Source organism: Vicugna pacos, chromosome 28, assembly GCF_048564905.1.
Source record: "Vicugna pacos chromosome 28, VicPac4, whole genome shotgun sequence".
Taxonomy (NCBI): Eukaryota; Metazoa; Chordata; class Mammalia; order Artiodactyla; family Camelidae; genus Vicugna; species Vicugna pacos.
In genome coordinates this window covers 802,587-825,901 of record NC_133014.1, presented here as the reverse complement: position 1 = coordinate 825,901, position 23,315 = coordinate 802,587, and the positions used below count along the sequence as shown (strand labels likewise).

Here is a 23,315-nt window from a genome sequence, read left to right as displayed (position 1 = left end):
AGAAGGCCCGGGAGTGTACAAGCCAAGGTTGACGCAGGCCCATGTGTGCGTAGGTCCAGGATTGTGTAGGCCCATGTGTCTGCTGTCCCAGGAGTATGCGGGCCCAGCAGAGGGCAGGCCCTGGAGTGTGTAGGCCCAGGATTGTGCAGGCACAAGTGGGAGCAGGACCAGTAGTATGCAGGCCCAAGAGTGTGCAGGTCCAGGCGAGGGTCGGGCGAATTGGGGGCAGGCCCATTAGGGGGAAGTCCCAGGAGTGTGCAGGCCAAGGAGTGTGCACACGAGGGAATGTGTGGGCCCAGGAGAAGTTAGGCCCAGCAGTGTGCAGGGCCAGAAGTGTTCAGGCCTAGGAGTGTGCAGACAGAGGAGTGTGCAGGACAAGGAGGGTGCAGGCCCAGGCCAGGGTAGGCCCAGGAGTGTACAGGCCCGGGAGTGTGTCGGCACAGCAGTGTGCAATCTCAGGAGGGAACAGGTGCAGGAGTGTTCAAGGCCAGCAGTGTGCAGGCCCAGGAGTGTACACACACAGGAGGGAGGAGGCACACGAGTGTGCTGGCCAGGAGTGTACAGGCCCGTGTTTGTGGAGGCCCGGGAGTGTACAGGCCCAGGAGTGTGCAGGCCCAGGCGTGTGCAGAGTCCGGAGTGTGCAGAGACAGGGGTGTGCAGGTCCAGGAATGTACAGGCCTAGGGCTGTGCAGGCCCAGCAGTGTTCCGGCCCAGGAGTGTGCAAAATCAGGAGTAAACAGGCCCAAGTGTGTTCAGGCTCAAGATTGTGCCTTTGGAGTGTGCAGGCCCATGAGTGTGCAATCCAGGATTGTGCGGACCCAGTAGTGTGCAAGCCCAGGCCAGAGAAGGCCATTGCCAGGGAAGGCCCAGGAGTGTACAGATCCAGGATTGTGCAGGCCCAGGAGTGTGCATGCGTAGGACTGTGCAGGCACAGGAGGGAGCAGGCCGAGGAATGTGAAGTCCCAGGTGTGTGCAGGCACAAGTGGGAGCAGGCCCAGTAGTGTGAAGTACCAGGAATATACAGGTCCAGAAGAGGGCCGGCCGAATTTGGGGCAGGCCCAGTAGAGGGAAGGCCCAGAAGCGTGCAGACCCAGGAGTGTGCAGACGAGGGATTGTGTGGGCCCAGGAGAAGGCAGGCCCAGGAGTGTGCAGGGCCAGTCAAGTTCAGGCCCAGGAGTGTGCAGGACCGGTGAGGGCCGTCACAGGAGAGGGCAGGGCCAAATGGGGCAGGCCAAGGAGTGTGCAGGACCAGGAGTTTGTAGGCCGAGGAGTATGCAGTCACAGGTGTGAGCAGGTACAAGAGTGTGCAGGCCCAGTAGGGTACAGGCCCAGGTTCGTGCAGACCCAGGTGTGCGCAGGCCCAGGAGAGGGCCGGCCAAATGGGGAGCAGGCCCAGGAGAGGGAAGGCCCAGGAGTGTGCAGGCCCTGGAGTGTGCACACGATGGATTGTGCGGGCCCAGCAGTGTGCAGGCCCAGGAGTGTGCAGACATAGGAGTGCGCAGGACAAGGAGGGTGCAGGCCCAGGCCAGGTTAGGCCCAGGACTGTACAGGCCCGGGAGTGTGTCGGCACAGCAGTGTGCAATCACAGGATGGAACAGGTGCAGGAGTGTTCAAGGTTAGCAGTGTGCAGGCCCAGGAGTGTGCACACACAGGAGGGAGGAGGCACACGAGTGTGCTGGCCAGGAGTGTACAGGCCTGTGTGTGTGTGTAGGCCCAGGAGTGTACAGGCCCAGGTGTGTGCAGGCTGTGGGATGTGCAGGCCCAGGAGTGTGCAGGCCCAGGAGTGTGCAGGCCCAGGAGTGTGCAGAGAGAAGGGTGTGCAAGCCCAGGTGGGTGCAGACCCAGGAGTGTGCAGGCCAAAGGGAGCGCAAGCCCTAGAAGTGTGCAGGCCAGGAGTGTACAGGTCCAGGAGAGGGCCGGCCGAATTGGGGGAAGGCCCAGGAGAGGGAAGGCCCAGGAGTGTGCAGGTTCATGAGAGGGTCGGCCGAGGTGTGGGCTGGCCTGGGATAGGGCAGGGCCAGATGTGTGTAGGCCCAAGACTGTGCTTGCCTAGGAATATGCAGTCACAGGAGGGAGCAGGCCCAGCAGTGTGCAGGCCAAGTAGAGTGCAGGCCCAGGCCTGTGCAGTCCCAGGTGTGTGCAGGCCCAGGAGAGGGCAGGACCCGGTGTGTGCAGGCCCAGGAGTTGCAGACCCAGGTGTGTGCAGACACCGGCGTGTGCAGAGACAGGAGTGTGTAGGCCCAGGATTGTACAGGCCAAGGGCTGTGCAGGCCAAGCCATGTGCAGCCCCAGGAATGTGCTGGCACAGATGGGAACAAGCCTAGGAGTGTACGGGCATATGTGGGAGAAGGCCTGGGAGTGTACAAGCCAAGGTTCATGCAGTCCCAGGTGTGCGTAGGTCCAGGATTGTGTAGGCCCAGGTGTCTGCTGTCCCAGGAGTATGCGGGCCCAGCAGAGGGCAGGCCCTGGAGTGTGTAGGCCCAGGATTGTGCAGGCACAAGTGGGAGCAGGACCAGCAGTGTGCAGGCCCAAGAGTGTGCAGGTCCAGGAGAGGGCCGGGCGACTTGGGGGCAGGCCCATTAGAGGGAAGTCCCAGGAGTGTGCAGGCCAAGTAGTGTGCACACGAGGGATTGTGCGGGCCCAGGGGAAGGTAGGCCCAGCAGTGTGCAGGGCCAGAAGTGTTCAGGCCCAGGTTCGTGCAGGCCCAGGTGTGCGCAGGTCCAGAGCATGCAGGCCCAGGTTTTTGCAGTCCCAGGAGTGTGCAGGCCCTGGAGAGGACAGGCCCTCGAATGTGCAGGCCCAGGAGTGTGCAGGCCAAGCAGTGAGCACCCCCAGGAGTGTGTAGGCCCAGGAGTGTACAGGCCCAGGAGTGTGCAGCCCCAGGCGTGTGCAGACTCCGGAGTGTGCAGAGACAGGGGTGTGCAGGCCCAGGACTGTACAGGTTAGGGCTGTGCAGGCCTAGCAGTGTTCAGGCCCAGGATTGGGCAAAATCAGGAATATACAGGCCCAGGTGTGTTCAGGCTCAAGATTGTGCATGTCCTGGAGTTTGCAGGCCCATGAGTGTGCAGGCCCAGAAGTGTGCAGATTCAATACGGAACCGGCCCGGGAGTGTACAGGCCCAGGTTCCTGCAGGCCCCGGTGTGCGTAGGTCCAGGAGTGTGCAGGTCCAAGAGTGTGCAGGCCCAGTTGTGTGCAGGCCCAGGAATGTGCAGACCCTGTCGACCCTAGAGGGCAGGATGCCGTGACCAGAGGAGGCGCTCTCTAGGACTGGGGGCGGAGGCCGGGAGAGCAGGCGGTTGGAGAGCCGGTGGTGAGGGCTGGAAAGGGGCAGAGCTGCACCAACCAGGTGTGCGGACCTGAGGGCGTGAGGCTGGGCGGCCTGCCGAGGGTGTTCCTGCAGCAGTGCTGGCCCTGGGTGAGGATGTGGTGGGACCAGGGCTGAGCCAGCGGGGCAGAAGGAGGAGGAGCGGGGAGGAGGGCGCCAGAGGGTGCACAGTGGACCGGTCACTGGGCATCTGCAGGTTTGGAGGCGCTCTGCTGTGTGGGGCTCCAGGCCTCCCTGGGTCTGGGGACGTGGGTGTGATGTGACTCGGAAGGAGGCCGGGTGCGCTTCGGACAGCACCCGCCATCTCTCCCACCCAGGCCCAGTGCTCATGGTCGTGTTGCAGCCTCAGTTTTCCGTCCACTGTCCCAGCAACCCCTTGGTGGTATTCTGAGCAGAGGCAGAGGGTGAGAGTCCTGACTTGGCTTTCCTTCCCTGTGTTTCCAAGTCCACACTCATTCCGCAAGTCGCACGACAGGCCAAGAAATCGGGAGACGCGGTGTCGGGGTAAAGAATAGTGAGTTTATTTGGAAAGGCAGCTGACCGAGAAGATGGCAGGCTAATGTCCTGGAGAGCCACCTTCTCCGAGTGAGACTTCAGGCTCCTTTTACACTCGAAAGGAGAGGGGTTGTGGGTGGTTGGTGCAAAGTCCTTGGTGCAGGAATTCTTTGTTTTTGCAGTTGTGGGTCAGCTCATGGGGCCCCTGTAAAACCTCTAACAAAACAAATGTTACTTTCTGTTCTGCAGCTTGTTGTGTGTATAGGAGAGGAAAAGAGCTCTTATCCTGAAGGCTGAGAGCCTTGAGAACAGGCTCTGCTGTCAATTTCAGGCTGAAGGCAACATTGTTTTACAAAAGGGGCAGAGCTGGTAAGACAGCCTGGAAAACAGCAGAGGGTTAAAGGAAAAAGAACAGATCTAATAGGCAGTCAGATTTGGTCTTTTCTGTTACACCTGCTGCCCCAGCAGGGCTGGCCTCAGGGAGGAAGGGCGCCCCTCCGGCCCCCGAGAGCCGCCTGCAGAGGGTGGGGAAGGCAGGGAGGGGGTCTGCCCTGCTGGGGAGGTAAACTAGACATGGCTGATACATGGACAGTGAGTGCAAAGTTAGAAAACCTCTGGGTTTTCCCTCTTTAGGGAGGGAGAGGGAGGCTCAGCATAGGTCCTTGAGCTTCCGCGAGAAAAGTGGCTCTCAGCCCAGGTCGGCTGCGGGCGCCTCTGGGGTTGTCACACCTGAGGGGCCCTCTGTGGACGGGTCCTGTGTTCTTGGCACTGACGTGGATTTTCCTCCTCTTCTTCCCCAAGGGGCGGTAGTGGCTCCGGGGGCAGCTTCCAGCCGATCACGGCCATCCTGCTGCCCTCATGCAAGCTGGCCCTGCACGCCCGGCAGCTGGACGTCAGGCTGCAGCTGGACTACGTCTCCGCCTCGCAGGTAAGAGGAGCCCCGCTGCTTCCCTGGGGGCCGGCAAGGGGGTCCCTCGGGAGGGGTTTCGGTTGGGGGCTCCTGGCTAGACGCCGCAGCCGTGTGAGTGGCACCGTTGGGGTGAAGGAGGCTGGTGCCAGGGACAGGGCAGGCCCAGGAGTGTGCAGGCCCAGGAGTGTGCATGCCCAGGAGTGTGCAGGCAAAGGAGGGAGCAGGCCCAGTAGTGTGCAGGCCAAGTAGAGTGCAGGCCCAGAAGTGTGCACGCCCAGGCGTGTACAGTAGGGCTGTGCAGGCCCAGCAGTGTTCAGGCCCAGGAGTGTGCAAAATCAGGAGTATACAGGCCCAGGTGTGTTCAGGCTCAAGATTGTGCAAGTCCTGGAGTGTGCAGGCCCATGAGTGTGCAATCCAGGAGTGTGCAGGCCCAGTAGTGTGCACACACAGGAGGGAGGAGGCACATGATTGTGCTGGCCTGGAGTGTACAGGCCTGTGTGTGTGTGTGTAGGCCCAGGAGTGTACAGGCCCAGGTGTGTGCAGGCCCAGGAGTGTGCAGGCCCAGGATTGTTTAGGCCCAGGAGTGTGCAGAGAGAAGAGTGTGCAAGCCCAGGTTGGTGCAGACCCAGAAGCGTGCAGGCCTAGGAGAGCGCAGGCCCTGGAGTGTGCAGGCCAGGAGTGTGCAGGTCCAGGAGAGGGCCGGCCGAATTGGGGGCAGGCCCAGGAGTGTACAGGCCCAGGAGTGTGCTGACACAGTAGGGATCAGTCACAGGAGTGTGCAGGTCCAGGAGTATACAGGCCCAGGTGTGTGCAGGCCCAACATTGTGCAGGCCCAGGAGTGTGCAGGCCCAGGTATGTGCAGGCCCAGGCCATGGCAGGCCCAGGAGGGTACAGACCCTGGAGTGTGCAGACCCAGGAGTATGCATGCCCAGGGCTGTGAGGCCCAGCATTTTTCAGGCCCTGGAGTGTACAGAATCAGGTGTATACAGGCCAAGGTGTGTTAATGCCCAAGATTGTGCAGGTCCTGTTGTGTGCAGACCCATGAGTGTGCAGCTCGAGCAGTGTGAAGGCCCAGTAGTGTTCAGGCCCAGGAGTGTGCAACATCAGGAGTATACAGGTCCAGGTGTGTTCAGGCTCAAGATTGTGCATGTCCTGGAGTGTGCAGGCCCATGAGTGTGCAATCCAGGAGTGTGCAGGCCCAGTAGTGTGCAAGCCAGGGCCAGAGAAGGCCCATGCCAGGGAAGGCCCAGGAGTGTACAGATCCAGGAGTGTGCAGGCCCAGGAGTGTGCATGCCCAGGAGTGTCCAGAGGAGGGGTTTGAGGCCGTGGTGGGATGTCCTTCACAGGCATAAATAGCGTAAAGAGCATAAAACTACATGATAGTGATGGTCGGACAGCATGGGAATGCACTTAATGTTCCTGAAATGCACAATTTAAAAGGGAAAAAAATCTGTATTTTATTAAAGGAGGTGGAAAATTGAAAAATATAGGATGCCATAAATGATGTAAAACAAATAAACTAAACTAAAGAAAAACAAAACAAAAGCAAATTCAGGGGCAGGGAAGTCAACTTCGGGTAGCGGAGGGGATTTATGGTGAGATTTTGGAGAAGGTGTAGGAGGGTGCAGAGGGGCACAGCCCTAGTGGGTGATGATGCCTAAAATGGTTCTCCACTGCCCAGCGGCCCAGGTGCAGGTGCAGGAACTGCAGGCTTCTCAGGAGCAGCAAGATCAGCAGGAGCTGCAGGCTCTTCAGGAGTGGCAAGATCAGCAGGAGCTGCAGGCTCTTCAGGAGTGGCTAGATCAGCAGGAGCTGCAGGCTCTTCAGGAGTGGCAAGATCAGCAGGAATGGCGGGCTCTTCAGGAGTGTCTAGATCAGCAGGAACGGCAGGCGCTTCAGGAGCGGCGGGCTCTTCAGGAATGGCAGGCTCTTCAGGAGCCGTGGGCTCTTCAGGAGCGGCTAGATCAGCAGGAGAGGCAGGCTCTTCAGGAGCGGCAGGCTCTTCAGGAGCGGCTAGATCAGCAGGAACGGCGGGCTCTTCAGGAGCAGCTAGATCAGCAGGAATGGCAGGCTCTTCATATGCAGTTGGAGCAGCAGGATCTTCATGTTCAGCAGGAGCAGCTGGAGGGAGTTCGCGGTCTCCTGCTGGACCCTGGTGGTCCTGTTTTGGTTCTCTGGCGTCTTCCCCTGCCCCTGCCTGCTCTGGACCTGTAACTGTTGGACGTGGAGAGAGCTTTAAGTCTAGTGGTTGTGCTCAGGCACAACCTGGAAAAAGGTACCCACGTGGCTCCCTTTCCACGTGCCTTTTCAAGGACAGAAATCTTCCCAGAGCTTTGCAGACAGCTCCCACCGAGCAAGTGCCCACAGGCACTTGTTCTGTGACTGAATTCTTCCAGACAGGTGGTCTGAGGCCCGTCTTTGTTCTGGTCCCAACAGCAGACTTTGGGAATGCCTCCCTGTGTGGCCCAGCCCTCCGCCCTCCCTCACCTACACACCCGCACCGGCCCTGCCCTTCTCACCTTTGGGCTGTGCTTCGGGGGGCTCCTGGCCCTCTACCTGAATCCCCGGGTGGTGGGCCCGGTGCTCCAGGTCAGAGCCGGGGGTGCTGAGCTGCCCCTCAGCCCTGGGCAAGATCCTGGGGAGAGACCTGGGCGACGTCTGGGCAGGAGGCCGTGGTGGTGGGGAGCCCTTCATACCCAGACTCTTCCGGAGCCTGTGCTGGCCTTCCACAGTGTGGCACACCAGCCCCTCACTTGGGGAGCTGGCATGAGTGTCCTGGTTCCCCGGATCCTGCGGTGTCTGGCTCTGCAATGACAGTGACCGGCAGCCGGCCCGGCCCGGAGGTCTCAGAGCCCTGCCTGGCCAGGACCACTCCTGCTTCTGCCCCACTCGACCGTCTGCTGCCTGATCAGACTGGGACCTTGGTCATCTCAGTCACCCGGGAGGCAAGAGACACACCCTAGGGCATGGGCGCCACCTCGGGCAGCAGGGCCCTGCCCCGGTTCTCCACATCCCAGCCAGCCCGCTTGGACCCAGGTTGGTGACGTGATCGGCCCCCCAGGCCTCTGACCCTTCCTCAGCCTGCTCTTGCTTGAGGCAGGACCCCCCCAACATGACTGCCCCACCGCCACCAGTCAGGAAGGGGCTGTGGGGCCACCCGGGTGGGGTCTGAGTGGTGGCCTGGCCTGGGCGGGCCTGCCCTGGGCCTCCCTGTGTTACCTTTCGGTCCCTCTGTCCAAAAGGCCAGAGGCGCCTGGGGTGAGACCCGACCCACTGTCGGCACTGTTGGCAAAGGCCGTTGCTGCGGGCTTTCCGGGGGCCGCGACCTCGGGATCTTGGGATGCAACAAAACATGTCTGAGCTGAGCTGAGTTCACCAGCCAAGTAGGTTGAGAAGTGTCCTTCTCTACACAGCGGGTGCCTGGTGACCTGGGTCCCAAGTTCTGTTGGGCTCTGTTGCCAGGGAAGTGAGGTCACTTCCTGGGGTCCCCTTCCCCAAGCTTCCTCCTTACACAAAGCTCCCCAAGGGCCTCTCTGGGCTGCTGATGGCTCACTTCCCACCCCATGCCATGTCCACCCAGTGACACCAACACGGCCCCTCCTATAGCCCTGGGGAGGCCTGGATGCAGCCAGGGTCACAGCTCTGATGACACAGCTGGCTTCAGACCCGGCTCCCCCGCCAGCAGTGCTGTCACCCTGGACAAGCCACCTGCTTCTCAGGGTCTCCCCAATCCCCCATCGGCGCAGTGGGGATCATTCTGGACCCGGCTTCCTAGGAAAGCCATCATGTCTCTAGAACCACAAACACCTACTGCACCTGTCACCTCTGCGGGCTGGCATCACAGGGAGCTCATGCACAGACTCAGCAAAGGAAGGGCCCCACAGAGGGCTGGTGTGCAGGCCAAGGAGTGTGCAGGCCCAGGACTGTGCAGATGAGGCATTGTGCGGGCCCAGGAGAGGGCAGGCCTAGGAGTGTGCAGGGACAGAAGTGTGCAGGCCCAGGAGTGTGCAGGGCCAGTAGTGTTCAGGCCCCGGAGAGTGCAGGAAAGGTGAGGGCCATCACAGGAGAGGGCAGGGCCAAATGGGGCAGGCCAAGGAGTGTGCAGGACAAGGAGTTTGTAGGCCGAGGAGTATGCGGTCACAGGAGTGAGCAGGCCCAGGTGTGTGCAGTCCTTGTAGTGTGCAGGCCCAGGAGAGGGCATGCCCTGGAATGTGCAGGCCCAGGAGTGTGTAGGTACAGGAGGGAGCAGGCCCAGGAGTTTGCAGACGAAGGAGTGTGTAGGGACAGATGCGAGCAGGCCCTGGAGTGTGCAGCGCCAGGAGTGTGCTGGTCCATGAGAGGGTCGGCCGAAGTGGGGGCTGGCCCGGGATAGGGCAGGGCCAGGGGTGTGTAGGTCAAGACTGTGCTTGCCCAGGATTATACAGTCCCAGGAGTGAGCATGTACAGGAGTGTGCAGGCCCAGGAGTGTAGAAGCCCAGGTTCGTGCAGGCCCAGGTGTGCGCAGGTCCAGGAGCATGCAGGCCCAGGTGTGTGCAGTCCCAGGAGAGTGCAGGCCCTGGAGAGGACAGGCCCTCGAATGTGCAGGCCCAGGAGTGTGCAGGCCAAGCAGTGAGCACCCCCAGGAGTGTGTAGGCCCAGGAGTGTACAGGCCCAGGAGTGTGCAGCCCCAGGCGTGTGCAGACTCCGGAGTGTGCAGACACAGGGGTGTGCAGGCCCAGGAATGTACAGGTTAGGGCTGTGCAGGCCTAGCAGTGTTCAGGCCCAGGAGTGTGCAAAATCAGGAGTATACAGGCCCAGGTGTGTTCAGGCTGAAGATTGTGCATGTCCTGGAGTGTGCAGGCCCATGAGTGTGCAATCCAGGAGTGTGCGGGCCCAGTAGTGTGCAAGCCAGGGCCAGAGAAGGCCCATGCCAGGGAAGGCCCAGGAGTGTACATATCCAGGGGTGTGCAGGCCCATGAGTGTGCAGGCCCTGAGTGTGCACTCGAGGGATTGTGCGGGCCCAGGAGAGGGCAGGCCCAGCAGTGTGCAGGCCCAGGAGTGTGCAGACACAGGAGGGATCAGTCACAGGAGTGTGCAGATCCAGGAGTATACAGGCCCAGGTGTGTGCAGGCCCAACCTTGTGCAGGCCCAGGAGTGTGCAGACAGAGGAGTGTGCAGGCCAAGGAGGGTGCAGGCCCAGGCCAGGGCAGGCCTAAGAGGGTACAGACCCTGGAGTGTGCAGGCCCAGGAGTATGCATGCCCAGGGCTGTGAGTCCCAGCAGTGTTCAGGCCCAGGAGTGTGCAGAATCAGGAGTATACAGGCCCAGGTGTGTTCAGGCTCAAGATTGTGCCTGTCCTGGAGTGTGCAGGCCCATGAGTGTGCAATCAAGGAGTGTGCGGGTCCAGTAGTGTGCAAGCCCAGGCCAGAGAAGGCCCATGCCAGGGAAGGCCCAGGAGTGTACAGATCCAGGATTGTGCTGGCCCAGGAGTGTGCATGCGCAGGACTGTGCAGGCACAGGAGGGAGCAGGCCGAGGAGGGTGCAGTCCCAGGTGTGTGCAGGCACAAGTGTGAGCAGGCCCAGTATTGTGAAGGCCCAGGAATGAACAGGTCCAGGAGAGGGCCGGCCGAATTGGGGGCAGGCCCAGGAGAGGGAAGGCCCAGAAGCGTGCAGGTCTAGGAGTGTGCAGACGAGGGATTGTGTGGGCCCAGGAGAAGGCAGGCCCAGGAGTGTGCAGGGCAGAAGTGTGCAGGCCCAAGAGTGTGCAGGGCCAGTCATGTTCAGGCCCAGGAGTGTGTAGGACCTGTGAGGGCCGTCACAGGAGAGGGCAGGGCCAAATGGGGCAGGCCAAGGAGTGTGCAGGACCAGGAGTTTGTAGGCCGAGGAGTATGCAGTCACAGGAGTGAGCAGGTACAAGAGTGTGCAGGCCCAGTAGGGTACAAGCCCAGGTTCGTGCAGACCCAGGTGTGCGCAGGTCCAGGAGCGTGCAGACCCAGGAGTGTGCAGACACAATATGGAACAGGCCCAGGAGTGTGCAGGCTAAAGGGTGTGCATACCCAGGACTGTGCAGGCCCAGGAATGTGCAGACACTGGAGGGAGCAGGCACACTAGTGTACTGGCACAGGAGTGTACAGCCCAGGTGTATGCAGGCTCTGGGATATACAGAACCAGGATTGTGGAGACAGAGGAGTGTGCAGGCCCAGGATGGTGCAGTTCCAGGAGTGTGCAGGCCCAGGCCAGGGCAGGCCCAGGAGTGTGTAGGCACAGGAGGAAGCAGGCCGAGGAGTCTGCAGTCCCAGGTGTGTGCAAGCACAAGTGGGAGCAGGCCCAGTAGTGTGCAGGCCCAAGAGTGTGCAGGTCCAGGAGAGGGCTGGCCGAATTGGGGGCAGGCCCAGGAGAGGGAAGGCGCAGGAGTGTGCAGGCCCAGGAGTGTGCACATGAGGGATTGTGCGGGCCCAGGAGAGGGCAGGCCCAGGAGTGTGCAGGGCCAGAAGTGTGCAGGCCCAACAGTGTGCAGGGCCTGTAGTGTAAAGGCCCAGGAGCGTGCAGGACTAGGAGATTGCAGGCCCAGGGGTATGTAGTCACAGGAGAGAGCAGGTTAAGGAGTGAGCAGGTACTGAACTTTGCAGGCCCAGGAGTGTACAGTCCTAGGTTCGTGAAGGCCCAGCTTTGCGCAGGTACAGGAGTGTGCATGGCCATTAGTGTCCAGGCCCAGGCCAGGACAGGACCAGGAGTGTCCAGTCTCAGGAGTGTGCAGGGCCAGGAGTGTGTAGGCGCACAAGTGTTTTGTCCCAGAAGTGTGACGGCACACGAGTGTGCAGGCCCAGGAGTGTGAAGACACTGGAGTGTGCAGAGACAGGTGTGTGCAGGCCCAGGAGTGTGCCGGCACAGGTGGGAACAGGGCTAGGAGTGTGCAGGCATACATGGGAGCAGACCCAGGAGTGTACAAGCCCAGGTTCATGCAGGCCCAAGTGTGCGCAGGTCCAGGAGTGTGAAGGCCCAGGTGTCTGCTGTCCCAGGAGTGTGCAGGTCCTGAAGTTTGCAGGCCCAGGAGTGTGCAGGCCCAGGAGTGTGCAGACAAAGCATTGTGCAGGCCAAGGAGGGTGCAGGCCCATGAGTGCACAGGCCCAGGAGTGTGCAGGCCCAGGCGTGTGCAGACTCCGGAGTGTGCAGAGACAGGAGTGTGCAGGCCCAGGTTTGTACAGGCCTAGGGCTGTGCAGGCCCAGCAGTGTTCAGGCCCAGGAGTGTGCAAAATCAGGAGTACACAGGCCCAGGTGTGTTCAGGCTCAAGGTTGTGCATGTCCTGGAGTGTGCAAGCCCATGACTGTGCAATCCATGAGTGTGTGGGCCCAGTAGTGTGCAAGCCCAGGCCAGAGAAGGCCCATGCCAGGGAAGGCCCAGGAGTGTACAGATCCAGGAGTGTGCAGGCCCAGGATTGTGCATGCCCAGGAGTGTGCAGGCACAGGAGGGAGCCGAATAAGGAGTGTGAAGGCCCAAGAATGTACAGGTCCAGGAGAGGGCTGGCCGAATTGGGGGCAGGCCCAGGAGAGGGAAGGCCCAGAAGAGTGCAGGCCAGGGGTGTGCAGATGAGGGATTGTGTGGGCCCAGGTGAAGGCAGGCCCTGGAGTGTGCAGGGCCAGTAGTGTTCAGGCCCTGGAGTGTGCAGGAAAGGTGAGGGCCATCACAGGAGAGGGCAGGGCCAAATGGGGCAGGCCAAGGGGTGTGCAGGACCAGGAGTTTGTAGGCCGAGGAGTATGCAGTCACAGGAGTGAGCAGGCTCAGGTGTGTGCAGTCCTTGGAGTGTGCAGGCCCAGGAGAGGGCATGCCCTGGAATGTGCAGGCCCAGGAGTGTGTAGGTACAGAGTGTGCAAGCCCAGGAGTTAATAGGCCGATGTTCGTGCAGGCCCTGTTGTGCAGAGGTCCAGGAGAGTGCAGGCCCTGGTGTGTGCAGTCCCAGGAGTCTGCAGGCCCTGGATTGTGCAGGCCCAGGAGTGTGTAGGTACAGGAGGGAGGATACCCAGGAGTTTGCAGGCCTAGGAGTGTGTAGGGATAGATGCGTACAGGCCCTGTATTGTGCAGTCCCAGGAGTGTGCAGGCTTGTGAGAGTGTCGGACGAGGGGGCGCTGGCCTGGGATACGGCAGGGCCAGGGGTGTGTATGCCGAAGACTGTGCTTGCCCAGCAGTATGCAGTCACAGGAGGGAGCAGACCGAGTAGTGAGCAGACCCAGGTGTGTGCAGGCACAAGTGGGAGCAGTCCCAGTAGTGTGCAGGCCCAAGAGTATGTGGGTCCAGGGGAGGGCCGGCCGAGTTGCGGGCAGGCCCAGGAGAAGGCAGGCCCAGGAGTGTGCAGGGCCAGAAGTGTGCATGCCCAAGAGTGTGCAGGGCCAGTAGTGTTAAGGCCCAGGAGTGTGCAGGACAGGTGAGGGCCATCACAGCAGAGGGCAGGGACAAATTGGGCAGTGCCAGGATTGTGCAGGACCTGAAGTTTGCAGGCCCAGGAGTATGCAGTCACAGGAGGGAGCAGGTAAAAGAGTGTGCAGGCCCAGGTGTGTACATGCCCAGGATCATGCAGGCCCAGGTGTGCGCAGGTCCAGGAGTGTGCAGGCCCAGGTGTGTGAAGACACCGGTGTGTGCAGAGACAGGAGTGTGCAGGCCCAGGAGTGTATATGCCCAGGGCTGTGCAGGCCTTCCAGCGTTCCGCCCCAGGAGTGTGCCGGGACATGTGGGAACAGGCCTAGGGTTAGGCAGGCATAGATGGGAGCAAGCCCAGGATTGTACAAGCCCAGGTTAATGCCGGCCCAGGTGTGCACAGGTCCAGGAGTGTGTAGGCCCTGGTGTGTGCTGTCCCAGGAGTGTACCGGCCCATGTGTGCGCAGGCCCTGGAGTTTGCAGACACCGGAGTGTGCAGACAGGGGTGTGCATGCCCAGGAGTGTACAGGCCTAGGAGAGTGCAAGCCCAGGAGTGTGCACACAAGGGATTGTGCGGGCCCAGGACAGGGCAGGTCCATGTGTGCGCAGGTCCAGGAGTGTGCAGGCCCAGGTGTATGCAGTTCCAGGATTGTGCAGGCCCAGGAGAGGGCAGGCCCATGGGTGTGCACACGAGGGATTGTGAGGGCCCAGGATAAGTCAGGCCCTGCAATGTGCAGGGCAAGAAGTATGCAGGCCCAAGAATGTGCAGACAGAGGAGTGTGCAGGCCAAGGAGGGTGCAGGCCCAGACCATTGCAGGTCCAGGAGTGTACAGGCCCAGGAGTGTGCAATCCCATCAGTGTCAAGGCCCAGTTGTTTGCAGGTCTATGAGTGTACATGCCCAGGCATGTGTAGTCCCAGGTGTGTACAGGCCCAGATAGGGCAGGCCCCGGTGTCTGCAGGCCCAGGAGTTGCAGGCCCAGGTGTGTGCAGACACCGGAGTGTGCAGAGACAGGAGTGTGCAGGCCCAGAATTGTACAGGCCTAGGGCTGTGCAGGCCCAGCAGTGTTCAGGCCCAGGAGTGTGCAAAATCAGGAGTATACAGGCCCAGGTGTGTTCAGGCTCAAGATTGTGCAAGTCCTGGAATGTGCAGGCCCATGAGTGTGCAATCCAGGAGTGTGCAGGCCCAGTAGTGTGCACACACAGGAGGGAGGAGGCACACGATTGTGCTGGCCTGGAGTGTACAGGCCTGTGTGTGTGTGTGGGCCCAGGAGTGTACAGGCCCAGGTGTGTGCAGGCCCAGGAGTGTGCAGGCCCAGGATTGTTTAGGCCCAGGAGTGTGCAGAGAGAAGAGTGTGCAAGCCCAGGTTGGTGCAGACCCAGAAGCGTGCAGGCCTAGGAGAGCGCAGGCCCTGGAGTGTGCAGGCCAGGAGTGTGCAGGTCCAGGAGAGGGCCGGCCGAATTGGGGGCAGGCCCAGGAGTGTACAGGCCTAGGAGTGTGCTGACACAGTAGGGATCAGTCACAGGAGTGTGCAGGTCCAGGAGTATACAGGCCCAGGTGTGTGCAGGCCCAACATTGTGCAGGCCCAGGAGTGTGCAGGCCCAGGTATGTGCAGGCCCAGGCCATGGCAGGCCCAGGAGGGTACAGACCCTGGAGTGTGCAGACCCAGGAGTATGCATGCCCAGGGCTGTGAGGCCCAGCATTTTTCAGGCCCTGGAGTGTACAGAATCAGGTGTATACAGGCCAAGGTGTGTTAATGCCCAAGATTGTGCAGGTCCTGTTGTGTGCAGACCCATGAGTGTGCAGTTCGAGCAGTGTGCAGGCCCAGTAGTGTTCAGGCCCAGGAGTGTGCAACATCAGGAGTATACAGGTCCAGGTGTGTTCAGGCTCAAGATTGTGCATGTCCTGGAGTGTGCAGGCCCATGAGTGTGCAATCCAGGAGTGTGCAGGCCCAGTAGTGTGCAAGCCAGGGCCAGAGAAGGCCCATGCCAGGGAAGGCCCAGGAGTGTACAGATCCAGGAGTGTGCAGGCCCAGGAGTGTGCATGCCCAGGAGTGTCCAGAGGAGGGGTTTGAGGCCGTGGTGGGATGTCCTTCACAGGCATAAATAGCGTAAAGAGCATAAAACTACATGATAGTGATGGTCGGACAGCATGGGAATGCACTTAATGTTCCTGAAATGCACAATTTAAAAGGGAAAAAAATCTGTATTTTATTAAAGGAGGTGGAAAATTGAAAAATATAGGATGCCATAAATGATGTAAAACAAATAAACTAAACTAAAGAAAAACAAGACAAAAGCAAATTCAGGGGTAGGGAAGTCAACTTCGGGTAGGGGAGGGGATTTATGGTGGGATTTTGGAGAAGGTGTAGGAGGGTGCAGAGGGGCACAGCCCTAGTGGGTGATGATGCCTAAAATGGTTCTCCACTGCCCAGCGGCCCAGGTGCAGGTGCAGGAACTACAGGCTTCTCAGGAGCAGCAAGATCAGCAGGAGCAGCAGGCTCTTCAGGAGTGGCAAGATCAGCAGGAGCTGCAGGCTCTTCAGGAGTGGCAAGATCAGCAGGAGCAGCAGGCTCTTCAGGAGTGGCAAGATCAGCAGGAGCGGCAGGCTCTTCAGGAGCGGCAGGCTCTTCAGGATCGGCTAGATCAGCAGGAACGGCAGGTTCTTCAGGAGCGGCTAGATCAGCAGGAATGGCGGGCTCTTCAGGAGTGTCTAGATCAGCAGGAACGGCAGGCGCTTCAGGAGCGGCGGGCTCTTCAGGAATGGCAGGCTCTTCAGGAGCCGTGGGCTCTTCAGGAGCGGCTAGATCAGCAGGAGAGGTAGGCTCTTCAGGAGAGGCAGGCTCTTCAGGAGCCGTGGGCTCTTCAGGAGCGGCTAGATCAGCAGGAACGGCGGGCTCTTCAGGAGCAGCTAGATCAGCAGGAATGGCAGGCTCTTCATATGCAGTTGGAGCAGCAGGATCTTCATGTTCAGCAGGAGCAGCTGGAGGGAGTTCGCGGTCTCCTGCTGGACCCTGGTGGTCCTGTTTTTGTTCTGTGGCATCTTCCCCTGCCCCTGCCTGCTCTGGACCTGTAACTGTTGGACGTGGAGAGAGCTTTAAGTCTAGTGGTTGTGCTCAGGCACAACCTGGAAAAAGGTACCCACATGGCTCCCTTTCCACGTGCCTTTTCAAGGACAGAAACCTTCCCAGAGCTTTGCAGACAGCTCCCACCGAGCAAGTGCCCACAGGCACTTGTTCTGTGACTGAATTCTTCCAGACAGGTGGTCTGAGGCCCGTCTTTGTTCTGGTCCCAACAGCAGACTTTGGGAATGCCTCCCTGTGTGGCCCAGCCCTCCGCCCTCCCTCACCTACACACCCGCACCGGCCCTGCCCTTCTCACCTTTGGGCTGTGCTTCGGGGGGCTCCTGGCCCTCTACCTGAATCCCCGGGTGGTGGGCCCGGTGCTCCAGGTCAGAGCCGGGGGTGCTGAGCTGCCCCTCAGCCCTGGGCAAGATTCTGGGGAGAGACCTGGGCGACGTCTGGGCAGGAGGCCGTGGTGGTGGGGAGCCCTTCATACCCAGACTCTTCCGGAGCCTGTGCTGGCCTTCCACAGTGTGGCACACCAGCCCCTCACTTGGGGAGCTGGCATGAGTGTCCTGGTTCCCCGGATCCTGCGGTGTCTGGCTCTGCAATGACAGTGACCGGCAGCCGGCCCGGCCCGGAGGTCTCAGAGCCCTGCCTGGCCAGGACCACTCCTGCTTCTGCCCCACTCGACCGTCTGCTGCCTGATCAGACTGGGACCTTGGTCATCTCAGTCACCCAGGAGGCAAGAGACACACCCTAGGGCATGGGCGCCACCTCGGGCAGCAGGGCCCTGCCCCGGTTCTCCACATCCCAGCCAGCCCGCTTGGACCCAGGTTGGTGACGTGATCGGCCCCCCAGGCCTCTGACCCTTCCTCAGCCTGCTCTTGCTTGAGGCAGGACCCCCCCAACATGACTGCCCCACCGCCACCAGTCAGGAAGGGGCTGTGGGGCCACCCGGGTGGGGTCTGAGTGGTGGCCTGGCCTGGGCGGGCCTGCCCTGGGCCTCCCTGTGTTACCTTTCGGTCCCTCTGGCCAAAAGGCCAGAGGCGCCTGGGGTGAGACCCGACCCACTGTCGGCACTGTTGGCAAAGGCCGTTGCTGCGGGCTTTCCGGGGGCCGCGACCTCGGGATCTTGGGATGCAACAAAACATGTCTGAGCTGAGCTGAGTTCACCAGCCAAGTAGGTTGAGAAGTGTCCTTCTCTACACAGCGGGTGCCTGGTGACCTGGGTCCCAAGTTCTGTTGGGCTCTGTTGCCAGGGAAGTGAGGTCACTTCCTGGGGTCCCCTTCCCCAAGCTTCCTCCTTACACAAAGCTCCCCAAGGGCCTCTCTGGGCTGCTGATGGCTCACTTCCCACCCCATGCCATGTCCACCCAGTGACACCAACACGGCCCCTCCTATAGCCCTGGGGAGGCCTGGATGCAGCCAGGGTCACAGCTCTGATGACACAGCTGGCTTCAGACCCGGCTCCCCCGCCAGCAGTGCTGTCACCCTGGACAAGCCACCTGCTTCTCAGGGTCTCCCCAATCCCCCATCGGCGCAGTGGGGATCATTCTGGACCCGGCTTCCTAGGAAAGCCATCATGTCTCTAGAACCACAAACACCTACTGCACCTGTCACCTCTGCGGGCTGGCATCACAGGGAGCTCATGCACAGACTCAGCAAAGGAAGGGCCCCACAGAGGGCTGGTGTGCAGGCCAAGGAGTGTGCAGGCCCAGGACTGTGCAGATGAGGCATTGTGCGGGCCCAGGAGAGGGCAGGCCTAGGAGTGTGCAGGGACAGAAGTGTGCAGGCCCAGGAGTGTGCAGGGCCAGTAGTGTTCAGGCCCCGGAGAGTGCAGGAAAGGTGAGGGCCATCACAGGAGAGGGCAGGGCCAAATGGGGCAGGCCAAGGAGTGTGCAGGACAAGGAGTTTGTAGGCCGAGGAGTATGCGGTCACAGGAGTGAGCAGGCCCAGGTGTGTGCAGTCCTTGGAGTGTGCAGGCCCAGGAGAGGGCATGCCCTGGAATGTGCAGGCCCAGGAGTGTGTAGGTACAGGAGGGAGCAGGCCCAGGAGTTTGCAGACGAAGGAGTGTGTAGGGACAGATGCGAGCAGGCCCTGGAGTGTGCAGCGCCAGGAGTGTGCTGGTCCATGAGAGGGTCGGCCGAAGTGGGGGCTGGCCCGGGATAGGGCAGGGCCAGGGGTGTGTAGGTCAAGACTGTGCTTGCCCAGGATTATACAGTCCCAGGAGTGAGCATGTACAGGAGTGTGCAGGCCCAGGAGTGTAGAAGCCCAGGTTCGTGCAGGCCCAGGTGTGCGCAGGTCCAGGAGCATGCAGGCCCAGGTGTGTGCAGTCCCAGGAGAGTGCAGGCCCTGGAGAGGACAGGCCCTCGAATGTGCAGGCCCAGGAGTGTGCAGGCCAAGCAGTGAGCACCCCCAGGAGTGTGTAGGCCCAGGAGTGTACAGGCCCAGGAGTGTGCAGCCCCAGGCGTGTGCAGACTCCGGAGTGTGCAGACACAGGGGTGTGCAGGCCCAGGAATGTACAGGTTAGGGCTGTGCAGGCCTAGCAGTGTTCAGGCCCAGGAGTGTGCAAAATCAGGAGTATACAGGCCCAGGTGTGTTCAGGCTGAAGATTGTGCATGTCCTGGAGTGTGCAGGCCCATGAGTGTGCAATCCAGGAGTGTGCGGGCCCAGTAGTGTGCAAGCCAGGGCCAGAGAAGGCCCATGCCAGGGAAGGCCCAGGAGTGTACATATCCAGGGGTGTGCAGGCCCATGAGTGTGCAGGCCCTGAGTGTGCACTCGAGGGATTGTGCGGGCCCAGGAGAGGGCAGGCCCAGCAGTGTGCAGGCCCAGGAGTGTGCAGACACAGGAGGGATCAGTCACAGGAGTGTGCAGATCCAGGAGTATACAGGCCCAGGTGTGTGCAGGCCCAACCTTGTGCAGGCCCAGGAGTGTGCAGACAGAGGAGTGTGCAGGCCAAGGAGGGTGCAGGCCCAGGCCAGGGCAGGCCTAAGAGGGTACAGACCCTGGAGTGTGCAGGCCCAGGAGTATGCATGCCCAGGGCTGTGAGTCCCAGCAGTGTTCAGGCCCAGGAGTGTGCAGAATCAGGAGTATACAGGCCCAGGTGTGTTCAGGCTCAAGATTGTGCCTGTCCTGGAGTGTGCAGGCCCATGAGTGTGCAATCAAGGAGTGTGCGGGTCCAGTAGTGTGCAAGCCCAGGCCAGAGAAGGCCCATGCCAGGGAAGGCCCAGGAGTGTACAGATCCAGGATTGTGCTGGCCCAGGAGTGTGCATGCGCAGGACTGTGCAGGCACAGGAGGGAGCAGGCCGAGGAGGGTGCAGTCCCAGGTGTGTGCAGGCACAAGTGTGAGCAGGCCCAGTATTGTGAAGGCCCAGGAATGAACAGGTCCAGGAGAGGGCCGGCCGAATTGGGGGCAGGCCCAGGAGAGGGAAGGCCCAGAAGCGTGCAGGTCTAGGAGTGTGCAGACGAGGGATTGTGTGGGCCCAGGAGAAGGCAGGCCCAGGAGTGTGCAGGGCAGAAGTGTGCAGGCCCAAGAGTGTGCAGGGCCAGTCATGTTCAGGCCCAGGAGTGTGTAGGACCTGTGAGGGCCGTCACAGGAGAGGGCAGGGCCAAATGGGGCAGGCCAAGGAGTGTGCAGGACCAGGAGTTTGTAGGCCGAGGAGTATGCAGTCACAGGAGTGAGCAGGTACAAGAGTGTGCAGGCCCAGTAGGGTAGAAGCCCAGGTTCGTGCAGACCCAGGTGTGCGCAGGTCCAGGAGCGTGCAGACCCAGGAGTGTGCAGACACAATATGGAACAGGCCCAGGAGTGTGCAGGCTAAAGGGTGTGCATACCCAGGACTGTGCAGGCCCAGGAATGTGCAGACACTGGAGGGAGCAGGCACACTAGTGTACTGGCACAGGAGTGTACAGCCCAGGTGTATGCAGGCTCTGGGATATACAGACCCAGGAGTGTGCAGTCCCAGGATTGTGGAGACAGAGGAGTGTGCAGGCCCAGGATGGTGCAGTTCCAGGAGTGTGCAGGCCCAGGCCAGGGCAGGCCCAGGAGTGTGTAGGCACAGGAGGAAGCAGGCCGAGGAGTCTGCAGTCCCAGGTGTGTGCAAGCACAAGTGGGAGCAGGCCCAGTAGTGTGCAGGCCCAAGAGTGTGCAGGTCCAGGAGAGGGCCGGCCGAATTGGGGGCAGGCCCAGGAGAGGGAAGGCGCAGGAGTGTGCAGGCCCAGGGGTGTGCACATGAGGGATTGTGCGGGCCCAGGAGAGGGCAGGCCCAGGAGTGTGCAGGGCCAGAAGTGTGCAGGCCCAACAGTGTGCAGGGCCTGTAGTGTAAAGGCCCAGGAGCGTGCAGGACTAGGAGATTGCAGGCCCAGGGGTATGTAGTCACAGGAGAGAGCAGGTTAAGGAGTGAGCAGGTACTGAACTTTGCAGGCCCAGGAGTGTACAGTCCTAGGTTCGTGAAGGCCCAGGTTTGCGCAGGTACAGGAGTGTGCATGGCCATTAGTGTCCAGGCCCAGGCCAGGACAGGACCAGGAGTGTCCAGTCTCAGGAGTGTGCAGGGCCAGGAGTGTGTAGGCGCACAAGTGTTTTGTCCCAGAAGTGTGACGGCACACGAGTGTGCAGGCCCAGGAGTGTGAAGACACTGGAGTGTGCAGAGACAGGTGTGTGCAGGCCCAGGAGTGTGCCGGCACAGGTGGGAACAGGGCTAGGAGTGTGCAGGCATACATGGGAGCAGACCCAGGAGTGTACAAGCCCAGGTTCATGCAGGCCCAAGTGTGCGCAGGTCCAGGAGTGTGAAGGCCCAGGTGTCTGCTGTCCCAGGAGTGTGCAGGTCCTGAAGTTTGCAGGCCCAGGAGTGTGCAGGCCCAGGAGTGTGCAGACAAAGCATTGTGCAGGCCAAGGAGGGTGCAGGCCCATGAGTGCACAGGCCCAGGAGTGTGCAGGCCCAGGCGTGTGCAGACTCCGGAGTGTGCAGAGACAGGAGTGTGCAGGCCCAGGTTTGTACAGGCCTAGGGCTGTGCAGGCCCAGCAGTGTTCAGGCCCAGGAGTGTGCAAAATCAGGAGTACACAGGCCCAGGTGTGTTCAGGCTCAAGGTTGTGCATGTCCTGGAGTGTGCAAGCCCATGACTGTGCAATCCATGAGTGTGTGGGCCCAGTAGTGTGCAAGCCCAGGCCAGAGAAGGCCCATGCCAGGGAAGGCCCAGGAGTGTACAGATCCAGGAGTGTGCAGGCCCAGGATTGTGCATGCCCAGGAGTGTGCAGGCACAGGAGGGAGCCGAATAAGGAGTGTGAAGGCCCAAGAATGTACAGGTCCAGGAGAGGGCTGGCCGAATTGGGGGCAGGCCCAGGAGAGGGAAGGCCCAGAAGAGTGCAGGCCAGGGGTGTGCAGATGAGGGATTGTGTGGGCCCAGGTGAAGGCAGGCCCTGGAGTGTTCAGGGCCAGTAGTGTTCAGGCCCTGGAGTGTGCAGGAAAGGTGAGGGCCATCACAGGAGAGGGCAGGGCCAAATGGGGCAGGCCAAGGGGTGTGCAGGACCAGGAGTTTGTAGGCCGAGGAGTATGCAGTCACAGGAGTGAGCAGGCTCAGGTGTGTGCAGTCCTTGGAGTGTGCAGGCCCAGGAGAGGGCATGCCCTGGAATGTGCAGGCCCAGGAGTGTGTAGGTACAGAGTGTGCAAGCCCAGGAGTTAATAGGCCGATGTTCGTGCAGGCCCTGTTGTGCAGAGGTCCAGGAGAGTGCAGGCCCTGGTGTGTGCAGTCCCAGGAGTCTGCAGGCCCTGGATTGTGCAGGCCCAGGAGTGTGTAGGTACAGGAGGGAGGATACCCAGGAGTTTGCAGGCCTAGGAGTGTGTAGGGATAGATGCGTACAGGCCCTGTATTGTGCAGTCCCAGGAGTGTGCAGGCTTGTGAGAGTGTCGGACGAGGGGGCGCTGGCCTGGGATACGGCAGGGCCAGGGGTGTGTATGCCGAAGACTGTGCTTGCCCAGCAGTATGCAGTCACAGGAGGGAGCAGACCGAGTAGTGAGCAGACCCAGGTGTGTGCAGGCACAAGTGGGAGCAGTCCCAGTAGTGTGCAGGCCCAAGAGTATGTGGGTCCAGGGGAGGGCCGGCCGAGTTGCGGGCAGGCCCAGGAGAAGGCAGGCCCAGGAGTGTGCAGGGCCAGAAGTGTGCATGCCCAAGAGTGTGCAGGGCCAGTAGTGTTAAGGCCCAGGAGTGTGCAGGACAGGTGAGGGCCATCACAGCAGAGGGCAGGGACAAATTGGGCAGTGCCAGGATTGTGCAGGACCTGAAGTTTGCAGGCCCAGGAGTATGCAGTCACAGGAGGGAGCAGGTAAAAGAGTGTGCAGGCCCAGGTGTGTACATGCCCAGGATCATGCAGGCCCAGGTGTGCGCAGGTCCAGGAGTGTGCAGGCCCAGGTGTGTGAAGACACCGGTGTGTGCAGAGACAGGAGTGTGCAGGCCCAGGAGTGTATATGCCCAGGGCTGTGCAGGCCTTCCAGCGTTCCGCCCCAGGAGTGTGCCGGGACATGTGGGAACAGGCCTAGGGTTAGGCAGGCATAGATGGGAGCAAGCCCAGGATTGTACAAGCCCAGGTTAATGCCGGCCCAGGTGTGCACAGGTCCAGGAGTGTGTAGGCCCTGGTGTGTGCTGTCCCAGGAGTGTACCGGCCCATGTGTGCACAGGCCCTGGAGTTTGCAGACACCGGAGTGTGCAGACAGGGGTGTGCATGCCCAGGAGTGTACAGGCCTAGGAGAGTGCAAGCCCAGGAGTGTGCACACAAGGGATTGTGCGGGCCCAGGACAGGGCAGGTCCATGTGTGCGCAGGTCCAGGAGTGTGCAGGCCCAGGTGTATGCAGTTCCAGGATTGTGCAGGCCCAGGAGAGGGCAGGCCCATGGGTGTGCACACGAGGGATTGTGAGGGCCCAGGATAAGTCAGGCCCTGCAATGTGCAGGGCAAGAAGTATGCAGGCCCAAGAATGTGCAGACAGAGGAGTGTGCAGGCCAAGGAGGGTGCAGGCCCAGACCATTGCAGGTCCAGGAGTGTACAGGCCCAGGAGTGTGCAATCCCATCAGTGTCAAGGCCCAGTTGTTTGCAGGTCTATGAGTGTACATGCCCAGGCATGTGTAGTCCCAGGTGTGTACAGGCCC

General features: G+C 60.9%; 2 protein-coding genes across 3 annotated transcripts in view; one reads left to right on the top strand and one right to left on the bottom strand.

Annotated features, from left to right (window-relative positions):
* The window catches only part of LOC140690092 (uncharacterized), an 80,773-nt gene that overhangs the window by 6,837 nt on the left and 50,621 nt on the right, over positions 1 to 23,315 (top strand). The window contains exons 2-3 of one of the 2 annotated variants that reach the window (XR_012065268.1): positions 3,643 to 3,729; positions 4,070 to 4,167. The gene's annotated coding sequence lies outside the window, so the exon portion shown is untranslated. Of the gene's footprint in view, positions 1 to 3,642; positions 3,730 to 4,069; positions 4,168 to 4,621; positions 4,749 to 23,315 lie in introns of those variants that run through there. The other variant, XM_072951623.1, reaches the window with a different exon arrangement.
* On the bottom strand, positions 1,655 to 13,689 carry LOC140690083 (uncharacterized). Its single transcript, XM_072951607.1, has 2 exons — positions 12,344 to 13,689; positions 1,655 to 1,855 (listed from the first exon to the last, which is right to left on the bottom strand). Exon 1 carries the CDS (start codon positions 13,429 to 13,431, stop codon positions 12,391 to 12,393), a length of 1,041 nt encoding a protein of 346 aa, XP_072807708.1. The 5' UTR covers positions 13,432 to 13,689; the 3' UTR covers positions 1,655 to 1,855; positions 12,344 to 12,390.